Source organism: Cervus canadensis, chromosome 18, assembly GCF_019320065.1.
Source record: "Cervus canadensis isolate Bull #8, Minnesota chromosome 18, ASM1932006v1, whole genome shotgun sequence".
Lineage (NCBI taxonomy): Eukaryota > Metazoa > Chordata > Mammalia > Artiodactyla > Cervidae > Cervus > Cervus canadensis.
Window position 1 is genome coordinate 59679891 of NC_057403.1, and position 11818 is coordinate 59691708.

The following is an 11818-nucleotide window of genomic DNA, read 5'->3' on the forward strand; positions in this document are numbered from 1 at the left end:
GCAGACGACAGAGCTCCCCAGAGCCTCGGTCACCCTGGCTCACAAACATGCACCCCTCTCCCAGGCCCTCAGCGGCTGCACCCCGGTAACCAGAAATAACCTATGGTGAAGTCCTCACGCCATGGAAACAAGCCTGGGCTCTTCCCACAGGGAACTGCTGCTAAGTCTATCAGCACTCTAACAGGATCAGAGCGGGCGATGACTGGCCAGGCAGCTGAGCGCTGGCCTGCCTTAGAGCATTTTGGGAACTGAATGAGTTAACACCACAGGTATACGGTAACTAGAAACACACCTGGACCATGCTAGGTGCTGGACACATGGTTACTGTTGCTGTTTGTTATTGTAATTTATTCTGAAGATAGTGTTACAGACAAGGATGCTCAAAACATTTTAATTATGGGCACACCTTGGAGATGTTGCATAGTGGGGTCAGTTCCAGACCAATGGAACAAAATGAATGTTGCATGCCATAAACTGAGTCATACAAATTTTGTGGTTTCCAGTGCATGTCAGAGTTACATTTACACTACAGTCTACTAAATGTGCAATGGCATCGTGTCTAAAAAACATACATTCCTTAATTAACAAATACTTTACTGCTAAAAAATACTAACCATCATCTGAGTCTTCAGTGAGTCATGACCTTTATGCCACTGGAGGGTTTGAAATAGTGCAAAAATCACAAAAATGTGACAAAGACACTAACTGAGCAAATGTTATTGGAAAAATGGGGCCAAAAGGCACTCAGGGTAGGGTTGCCACAAACCTTCAATTTGTTTAAAAAAAAAAAAAAAATAGTATCTGTGAAGTGCAACATGACAAGGTCTGCTTGTACGGATGCCACATCACAGAAATTTAACAGCATCAATGCCCAGTAGGTAATTTGATACATTATAGTATATCTGTATAAAATGATACAATATACAAGAAAATAAACATCATTTTCTTGAAAACTTTCTAAGGATATGAGAAAATGCTCACAAGAATTATGTGCCAAAAACAGTTAACCAAACAGTCCACCCAATACATTCTTTTTTAAGTATATGTACAGAAAACATTGAAGAAAAAAATTCAAGAATTGTTAACAGTAGTTACTCTTGCTGGTAAGATTACAATTACATACTACATAATATTTTTCTACAATGTATACACTTATTACAAAAGCAAGAAGGCCAAGAATAGTTTCTTTGTAGACACTTACTCGACAAAAAACACTTGTCCATTCTCATCGGTTTCTTGCTCCCATCCGTAGGGCAAATCTGAAAAACAGGAAGACAGGTCTGCCTGGGGGAAGGGTGGGATGAACTGAAGCCCCGCCCTTTCGCCACAGTCCCAGTCCCAGTCTCCCACCGGACCAGCAGGTCGCAGGTTCCAACTATGGCAGGTACAGAAGGCCTGTTACCCCAACCAGACTCCACATTTCTGTCTCTTGGTTGGAAAGTAAGACTATTTCATTCTTTTTAGTTTTATTGATGTATGCTTGAGTGACAATATTGTGTTAATTTCTACTGTACAGCACAGTGACTTAAGTTTTATATATATATGCATTCTTTTTCCTATTCTTTTCCATTGTGGTTTAATCACAGGATACTGAATACAGTTCCCTACGCTGCACAGTAGGACCTTCTTTTTCATCTATCTTATACACAGTAATGTGTATCTCTTCCTCTCAAGCTTCCCTGTGGAAGTCACAAGCCTCTTCTCCATGTCTGTGAGCCTGTTTGTTTCACAGTCCTGTTCATGTGTCGTGTTTCAGATTCCACATATAAATGATATCACACGGTATTTGCCTCTTTCTGACTTCTTTCCTTAGCATGACAAACCCTAGGTCCACCATACTGTTGCAAATGACACTTCACTCTGTTTATGGCTGAACAGGATTCTGCTGTACACACACACCTCTGTCCATTCATCTGCCGAGGAACATGCAGGTTGCTTCCATGTTGTGGCTATCGTGAATGCTGCTGCAATGAGCACAGGGGTGCATGCATCTTTTTGAAACAGAGTATTATATGGGTATATGCTCAGGACTGGGACCGCTAGGTCACATGATAACTCTATTTTTAAGACTATTTCACTCTTCATCATTCTTCAACACTCCCTCAGCTCCTGCTTTTCACGAAATCCTCACTGGTTGCTCCAATCAACGTGAATTCTCCCTTGACTGAATTCCCAGAATGTATCTACACTACAGGAGGCAGCCAGTACCATTTGTGTGCTGACTTGTGATGACTCCTATTACAGAGCAGCTTCATTTTTTCTTCCACGGGTACATGCTGTCTTTTCAAATAGACCCTCAACCTCCTGAGGGCAGGGACCTCCTTACGTTTCTACTCCATGGATGACACACATACTCAGAAACACCTACGAGTCACCACAAGCTTTGTGGAATTCTATCAAACACTGGTATGCTTAATTCCAGGATAGGAACCAATGACATTTTCACAAACAGTGCAACCACGGAAAGACTTAATGAACTGTGAGTTCAAGAGCCCTGTTATTTTAACACTTTATTTTTAAGGCCAGTAAGAAATCAGCACTCCACTCAAAACTCTCATCACTTCCTTCTACCAAATCCTACAAGCTCCCGAGAGGGAAGGTCCAGTTCCTCAGCAGACCCTCTGCCTGTGACAGTGTTCCCATGTGAACCATGCCTAACATACAAGGTTCTCTGCTTTATGACAACAACATACAAACCTCCTGCGATTCGCTTTCTTTTCCCAGTCTTTGGATGTTCCCACTGGGTCTTCTCCTCAGTGTGACTGTTTAAAAAAAAATCCAGAGAATAAGAAAAGTTACACTTCTAAAATTCTAAAATACACTTCTAAAATTAATCCATGGCATTAGACTTTTCTCTCCCCAACATAATTCTCTCTCAAGAGTAGTCAAGTCAGACGTTCACAAAGAAATATTCAGAACACAAGACAGCTATTTGCAACAGGTCAAATTCTCTAAGCTGCAAGCAGCAGCAGTCTGGTAAAAGCCTGCATTTATGAACCGGTGGTGAAGACAGAGGAAGAAGATGGGACCCCGGTTGTGGGTCAACTCTAGAAATCTCGCTGAATATCTCAAAATATCTAGAGAGATATTCTGCTTTGTACTTGTTTGTTTTATTCCAGGATAGATTGAAAATTTTCAGTCTAATTTATAATGCTGACATGTAGATATAATTTAGATACAACCTTAATCTTAGTGGTTTCCCTGGTGGCTCAGACAATCAAGAATCTTCCTACAATGCAGGAGACCCAAGTCAACCCCTGGGCTGGGAAGACCCCCTGGAGAAGGGAAAGGCTACCCACTCCAGTATTCTTGCCCTAACTCTGGTGGGCTACAGTCCATGGGGTCACAAATCTTCTTCAATGTTTATTCTGTCCCTAGATTTAACTTCAAAGTGTTTTTTAAGTGCTGATTCCTAATTTCATCCAAGAGGAAATTAAGAAGTGGTAAGATAGCCCCAAAGGTCAAGTTACTTAGCTCTGGAGCCTCAACTTCCTCATTGGCAAAATGGAAATAATCTTAGTACTGATTTCAGGACAATGTTATGAGGATACTGTACAAAAAGGGTTGGACACGGTATCTGACATATAAAAAGCCCTCAAATGGTCTACTATTTTGAACAAATCAAATATACAAGCTGGTCTGACTCCCATGCCAAACTAGCCTTTCATCTCAGGAGAGCATATACAGTTATCACTCAAATTCAAACCACAAGGCAATAACAGACTAGAGACACCTGTCAACAGGTGACCTAGTGTCAAGAAAAACATAAAATTACTTAATGCCAGAAAAAGCTGCATGTTGCAAGAAGCATTCCAAGTTCACATGCTCAGGCCAAAGTAGAAAATAACACTAAATCACTGACAACCAGATGACAGAACAGTTCTCCTGGAGCCATTATTTTAAAGAGAATAAATACAGAGAGCAAGTAAATGCTCCTGGAAGATGCTGACGTCAAAAGCAGGGTCTTTCTAGGAACTGCCGGCTTCTGGTGTTTTGCAAACTCAGTGGCCAGCACAGGGACACTGTGGACTTTGAATTCAGAGGGCCACACACCCGAGTTCCCGCACTGCATACATCCAGTGAGGCGGTCTCCCCAGCAGCACAGGGAAGCTGAGATACTGGACCCAGGACAGCGACTGGTGATGGGTCAGATCCCTGCACAGAGGGCATGGGCAGCCCTGCTAGGAGACAGGAAGCCCCGACTCCCTAGGAAGGGTAACCCTGCTCCCGCCCCGGCACTCCTGAACGGGGGGACCATGCTCTGCAGCAGGGACCATCCTCGGCACTAGAGGGTGATGAACGGCATCCCTGGTCTCTACCCACCAGATGCCAACACAGCTGCGGCAACGGCAAGGCTCTGCAGACACCGCCTCATCTCCCACAGACTCAGGGTCCCGGTCCTGACGCCCGCATTTCCTGGTCCCCCCACTCACCAGCCTCGTGCCCTTGGAGAAGTTGCTAAACCTCCCTGAGCTTCAGTTTTCCCATCAGTACAAAGAGAGTAATAACAGCCCCACTTCCTGGGGTCAGAGAAGCCTCAGTCAGTCCACGTGTGTGAAGAACTAAGATCTGTGCCTTTGACAGAAAAGGATTATTTGAAATAAATTTCATATAAAAGTTAATTAAAAGCTGTTCCCTTTCCACTGTAACCTAAAATGACTTTTTAATGAACAGAAGATTACAACATGTCCCCACTGTTATCTTATTCTCCTTCAAAAAGATGTCCTTTTATTTTTCTTTTCATTCAGCAAGCTTTCTCTTTTTCTTTTTGTCACTTAAAGAGATAATTAACACTGATCTTAATGTAAAACAAAGGGATCAAAATTAAATTCACACCACATTACATGGCTATCACTTTCAAGTATGCTCTTCTAAGGTTTTGGGGTTTTTTTGAAGCTCAACAGGGAGACCCAGAGCCTCCTGCAGACAGGGACCCGCCTCCCACTGGGCAGGCCGGCCATCCTTCTTCAGGAGCACAGGGGGACAGGGCGGAGGCCCCGAAGACCCCCGGGACTGCGCCAGGGCCCCCAGCACCGAGCCCCCGCCCCCGGTTAAGGCAGAGGGACTGCCCTGGACGGTGTCAGGGCAGCGAGCAAGGCCCCCAGCTCACTCTGGTGACCAGGCTGCCTTCTGCCACAATACTGGCCCTCCCTGGGGGCATGTGAGCCTTCGAGGTCTGTTAGTGGGGAGGCCGAGGGGCTGACAGATCCCACACGGGAAAGGAGGAGCGAGGCTGCGAGGGGCTTTCCCACGAGACCCCAGAGATCAGGCTGGGAGCTGCGGCCTCAGTCCTTGGCTGGGGCGGGGGGCATCCCACAGCAGTGGGAGGAAGGCCCTGGGCAAAGGGAAGGACTCCAAGGGCAACCTTCTGAGAGATCGGTCAGGTTCCCCAAACCCCGAGAGACAAATGACTTTCCAGAACTGGGAGTGAACAAAGGCTCGGGATGCTTGCAGGTCAGCAGAGCCGGGGTCATTCTGGACATCCTTCACCCCGAGCAAAGACCAGAGGGCTGGGTGGAGAGGAGAACATCTGGAGAGAGGCACCCACCACCCCAGCTGGGAGCCTGCCAAGCTCTATCACCCCAGTCAGTATCAACAGGGCCAACCACCACTGGGGGGCCCTGGGGTGTCTTCCAGGGACCACACAGGCACCACAAAGTCCCCCACCCATGGGCTCCTGGAAGCCCTCAGTGGAGCCGGCGGGAGCCTGCAGGCCTTACTGAACGAAGGAGGTGGACACCTTCCAGGAAGGAAGCGGAGGGAGAGGTCACCCAGCAGAAGGCGAGGCGCAGGGGGTGAGAGGCAGATGGGCAGGCAGGCAGGGGTCCCCACATGGAGGGAAGAGGCTGCAAGTAGCAGACATTTTTTCTCTCTCCCTTAAGCGGCAGGAGGAAACCAACCACAAGTGTCAGATTTTTTTCTCTTAAAATTCTGTGTTGCCACACCACCACCTGGTTCCACCTGAACTTAACTTTTCTCAAACCTTGAGCTCACCAATGCGTTTTTCTTACGAAATGTCTTTCTTAAGCTATGTTAATGAAACTATGTATTTGATTTGGAATTTGCCTTTCTTCAAAATGGTTCCACCTAAGACTAATTTTTTTTCTTTTCTCAAACCTTGGGCTGATAATAGTTCAACAAACCAGTATTCATATCAATTGTTTTATGGCTGGGGGATGAACACCTCATGCCATCCTATCTCAAAAATGCATATTGTGGAAGAGGGGCCTGGTGAAACTCCTTCAGCCTTGAGGTGTCTCCCTTATCTGATTGGTGATAGTTTAGTCACTAAGTCGTATCCGACTCTTGTGACCCCATGAACTGTAGCCCAACAAGCTCCTCTGTCCGTGAGATTCTCCAGGCAAAAATACTGGAGTAGGTTGCCATGCCCTCCTCCAGAGGATCTTCCCAACCCAGGAATCGAACCCAGGTCTCCTACACTGTAGGCAGATGATTTACTGACTGAGCTACTTACCTGATTAATAGCTTCTAACAGACATAAAACATCTGGCTAAAGACTAGCAGGGGGGCACTCTTTCTGCCCCCTTCTGATGTCTATGTCAGAAGTTTTCTCTGTCTCTTTTACACTTTAATAAAACTTTATCACACAAAAGCTCTGAGTTATCAAGCCACATCACTGGCCCCAGATTGAATTCTTCTCCTCCAAAGGCCAAGAATCCTGGCATCTTTCACAGCTCAGCAACAACCTTTCAGGGAGACAGCAGAGTGACCACAGCCACAGGAGCCTCCGGACCGAGCATGAGGCCCCAGGTGAAACCTGAAAGGGAGCTCTGGGGACAGAGGCCAGAACGGGGACAGGCCCGACCCAGAGCAGGGGAGGCCCCGGAAGCCAGGAGGCAGGCCCTGTGCATCTTCGCAGCCCCGGGGCCCAGAAGGCCACCCGCCCAGGGAGGCCCAGGAGACCTTTGCTTGATGAGCTCATTTCCTTACTCCCTGTGGACTGATCTTACACCTCCGTGATGCTAAGCATGGGGGACGGAGCGGAACGAGGAACGGTCCCTGCCTTCACGACGCTGACAGTCTGGGCAGGGACAGACAGCAGGCATGGCCGAGTGGAGCGCAGAGAACTACAGACAGGGGAGCTCGAGATGCTAGGAAGAGAGGGCAGGGCCCGTGCACGGGGACGCCCTCGTGGGCAGAGACAGTGAAGGTCAGCTCTGAGGCATCAAACAGCCCTTCAGGCAGAGGCCACAGCAACAGCCAATGCCCGTCCAGGAGCCGCCCGGAGCCCCTGGCTCCCTCCGGTCCTTCAGAGCAGAAATCATCCTTCTAAAGACACACAGCCGAGCTCACTGCCTGGCCGCAAGGCTTCAGTGGACCCCGGGGGTCCTGACCGTGGAGCCCAGCGCCTCTGAGGCACAGCAGGGCCCTTCCTCCTCACCAGGGTTCAGGTTCCTGCACCACCACGGCACAGGCCGGGCCTCGGTCTCTTCTACCTGAGCTGCCCCTAGACCCGCCCACTTCTACCTGTGCCCTAAGGCAGGGCTCAGGGGCCAACTACCCCGGGCACCTTACCACCTGCCCGCACAGCTCATGCTGGGCACACTGCCACTCATCACACACACTGTGTGAGGACCACCTTTTTTATTTTTCGGCCACAACAGGCAACTTGCAGGATGTTAGTCCTAACCACTGGACCAGCAAGTGTAAGTCCCACCAAGCGGTCTTATTTATCTCAGTAAAACCAGCGCTCAGCAAAGGGCCTGGCGCAGGATACCTTCCCAACGTGTCTTCAAAGAATGAAGCAAGGTCTCTTCCTCCTGCTTTTCTTTCTAGAAAGCCACCAAAGGCAGCCAGCGTGGCTCACAACCTAGGGCAGATCAGATTCACCTGGGAAAGATTTCACACACTACCAGCAGGGACGGGAGGCGGAGCAAGCAAATGAAGAAAGAAGAATCACCTGCTGGTGGAAGAAGGGAGCAGAGCCCGGTCAGTTTCCCAAGAGTAGAAAATTACTGATTTACTTCCGTGTTTCTCAAAGCCATAACCTGCCTTAGCTTGGAAGCTTAAAAAACAGAGACAGTCCCTACGTGGGGTGTCTGCTGAGACCCCAAATCTACAGTTATGATGGTCCTTAAGTGATTCTACTGTCAGGCCGAGACGGTGCTGTCAGCTGCCAAGAGTGGGACCCGGCAGAGTTTGTTCAGGCCTCAAATAAAACTCTCCAACCAACCTCTTAACAGATGAGTAACCCGTGAGAGTTATTCCCACGGCCCAAGGGCACACAGTAAGAGGCGGGAGAGAGGGCCTCCTGGGGCTTTCAAAACTTTCCCGAGAACTACAGTAAAGCTGTATTAGCTACATTTTATATACAGGCATATACATGCTTACATACATACACATACACACACACACACACACAGACAGCTCTACTAGGACGTTTGTTGCAAATACACACTCCCAGGTGGCCCTTCTAGACCCCTGAGAAGGAGCAGAGCGTGCTCATTTTTCCTGATGTTGGGGAAAGGAGATGCAAGCAAATGCATCCCCGCACCGCCGGGCACTGCCGCCTCCTGGGCAGCAGAGGGCGTGTCTGGGGGCCGCCAGGTGACCCCACGCTGGACAGCAGGGCCAGAAAGCAGGATGGGGCCCGTCCTCAGGAGGCCGGCAGCCCTCACTGCGCAGGCCTTCCCCGCGCGGGCAGGGGTCCGGAGGCAGCGTCCGTCCCGGGACGCGGAGCGGTCAGGGTCCTCCGCGCGCCCCGGACGGCCCCCTTACTTGGCATAGTAAACCCAGCCGTCCTTGGTAGTCCTCTGCTCCCAGCCCGGGGGCAGCTCGTCCTCGCTGTCGGTGTCATCCAGGCCCGCGTAGCGCAGGGCTGCCATGGCTGTGGGGGAAGCGGTCGCTCGCCCGCCGACCGCCGGGTCTCCGCGCCCAGGAACTCACTCGGGCTTCAACCGCGCGCCGCGCGCCCCGCACGCTCGCGCCTGCGCACCGCGCCGCCCGGGGCCTCTCGGCCGCCCGAGCCGCCGAATCCGGGGCCCGCACTTTCGCAGCTGCCGGAGCAAAGGAGGGCGGGGCCTCAGGAGAACGGACGGGGAAGAGCGGAGCAGCGCGCAAGGCGGCTCGGCTGGAAGTAAAAGCCGGCGAGCGCCCCGTTGCTCCGGAGGCGGGGTCGAGCTCCTAACCCCGCCCCGCCCCAGGCCGGGGGCGTGAGCATCCAATCTCGAGCCAGGGCTCCGCCCCCGTTGCTGGGCGACCCGTAATCACTTCCGTGTGGTTCTGGCCTATCCCGCAGGCGCTCCCGCCACTGGGCATCCTGGGAAATGTAGTCTGCGAGCTGGTCGAACTAGCACACCGCGCAGGAAAGGGAGGAGGCAGGTGATGCTGACTTTCTAAGGCTATGCCGCCCGTCCGGTGTTAACGGCAGGAAGTGAAGGGTCTTGCTCAGAAACCTTCCAGAGCTTTCCCAGCCTGAGTCACAGATTTTGTTATGCGTGTAAACTCAACGCTATACCACGCTATAAAAAAGCAAATTCCCACGCACCTGTTGATGCCCCAGTCCTGGAGAAGTTTCTTCCAGTTCCAGCATGGTTCTGTTGGTTACAAATGCCTGCCGTTTATAGACTTTTCCAGAACATTCCCTGCTTAGAACTTGCTCCTAAGCTGAACATTACAGAGAAATCTGACTGTGATTTCTCTGGCCCTAGTTTACAGAAGAATACAAGACTCCACTTGTTTTAAAGTGAGGAAAATGGGGAGAAGAGAGTTTTATTTTTTATCTTCAAATCCTTTTATCAGGACTTTTATCTTCAAGTCTTGGAACTGATGTTGCTTTCGGATTCCTGCTCTGCCTGCTCTTTAGGAGAGAGACTTGCTTTCCTGGGAAGTTACCCAACTGAAAGCTAACCTAAGGTAAGCACGTTTTAGTTTTCACAGACCCACTACCCCATCTCAGATTCATCACCACATCACTCTTTCCAAATCCTTGTACATTTATGTGAGCTACTATTAATCTGACAGCTTCTGCTCATCCCAGTTTAACCCCTTGCCCCTGTCACCCAAGCCAACTTATTCCTTTGATGTGAATAGGAAATTAGATTCCCAAATCCCTTAGTGGTGAGGAAGGGGATGAATAGAATCAATCTCCTTAGCCTCAGTTTCTCCAATCATCATCTATAGCCTCTGCTCAGCTTCTCAAGGACCTGCTGCTTAGACTTATCTCAGGTTTCCCTCATCGGATCCTCTACTGGCACCTGTTGCCCATGACTTGGCATCTTCCACAGATGGTGATATAGTATGGTGTCTTCTCCAAACTGGGTAGTACTCCCCTTGGCAGGATTCTCAACTTCTCCGTCGAACCTCTGCTCTTCCTACCACTTTAAAACTTCCTCTAGGTTTCTCTGCCACGGACACCAGGGTTCCTCAACCTCAACACTGCTGACATTTGGGGATCCCATAATTCTTTGTTGCAGGGTTCTCCTGTGCACTGTGGAATGTTTAGCAGCAGCTCTGTCCTCTACCAACTAGATCCAGTAGCATCTCCTTTCCTGCAGCTGCAACAACCAAAAATGTCTCCGGACATTGCCAGTTGTTCCTGGAGTTGAGAATGGCTGATCTGCACTGACAGTAAATCTGGAAGTTACTAGCCTGTGAATCAAATGCTGATTTGATGAGATTTACTGAAGGCATTTAAGAGCCCATTTCTGGCCAGAGATTCACGAGGTGGTATCTAGATCCTACCGGTTCTGATTGCTGAGTTCTCAAGCATCATCTGAGGCCATTTGCCTCTCTAATTCCTGGACCATCCTTAGGTGAGAGACAGGAGCTGACAAGTCTGGCTGGGTGTCCCAGACTACCCATCATGGTCCCAAATGGTTATGATGACCTCATTTTATTCCTCTCTTCCTGCCTCTGTTGGCCGTGACCAGAGGTCAGTGAAGAAAGACATTCAGGAATTTGGGGAATTGTGCAATTAAGCAAGTGAGATTTAGCATTTGGACTAAAGTCTTTGTACTATTTAAGTCTTTGGACTTCACTGAAACTAATGTTGTTTTAGTTACGCTTATTAGATTGCAAGCAGCAGAGACTCACTCAAAAGTTTATGATCAGGATGTAAATGAGCTAAATTAGAATACTGTCATGACCTGCAGGAGCCCAAGGACAAACCTGATTTTTTCTCTCATGGGTTTCACGGTCTCTTGTTCCTGCTTTGTGTTCATGGGCAAGCTTTTTTTTTTTTTTTTCCTGTTTCCTTACTAGCTTCCTTTATTCATAGTTCTGCTCCCCTTGGACTTCAGCTTGGATGTGATCTTGACTTGGGATCTGTCAGAGAGTGAACCCCGTTTAGCTTGAAAGATTATTATGGGTTTGCAGAGTCTTAAGCTTGGGAATGAGCCAAGATCCTCAGCATGTGCTTAACAAAAGCCTAAAGAATGGTTTCTTATTGAAAAGCCAGCTGAATCAATTGATTATTACATTGATTAAAAAAAAAAAAATTCACTGTGTGGTTATACAACTACACACCAGATGGTGCTATTACCCACAATTTTAGGGCTAAAACCCAATTTGAGACAAGGATTTCTACATTTGAAGTTTTCTTTCTGACTTCTGCAATAACTGACAATTTACAAACAGAAGACTGGTAAGTTTTCTGCTGAAAGCAATTTGGCATTACTCATACAGTGGGCACAAGTTTCATTGTAACGTTCCTGAGAGCCACATTTCTTTAGTTCATTGTTATTACTAGGATGATGGTCATTTCCTTTCCCTTCAGACACACAAATGCCCCAACAATTCTGCAAACCTGCTATAATTAATAAGCAAGAATACTGAACAGGATTCTCAGGGAAAACTC

General features: G+C 48.7%; 1 protein-coding gene across 16 annotated transcripts in view; it reads right to left on the minus strand.

Moving 5' to 3' along the window:
• WWOX (WW domain containing oxidoreductase) overlaps window positions 1-9095 on the minus strand; it is an 886111-nt gene extending 877016 nt beyond the window's left edge. For 3 of the 16 annotated variants that reach the window (XM_043436495.1, XM_043436494.1, XM_043436496.1), the window contains exons 1-3: window positions 8740-9087; window positions 2698-2762; window positions 1202-1259 (exon numbers count right to left, since the gene is read on the minus strand). In XM_043436495.1, coding sequence (XP_043292430.1) covers window positions 1202-1259; window positions 2698-2762; window positions 8740-8846 — 230 coding nt within the window. In that variant the 5' untranslated portion in view covers window positions 8847-9087. Of the gene's footprint in view, window positions 1-1201; window positions 1260-2697; window positions 2763-8739 lie in introns of all 16 variants that reach the window. The other 13 variants (XM_043436490.1, XM_043436493.1, XM_043436491.1 and 10 more) reach the window with 9 other exon arrangements.
• Between the last annotated feature and the right edge of the window lie 2723 nt (window positions 9096-11818).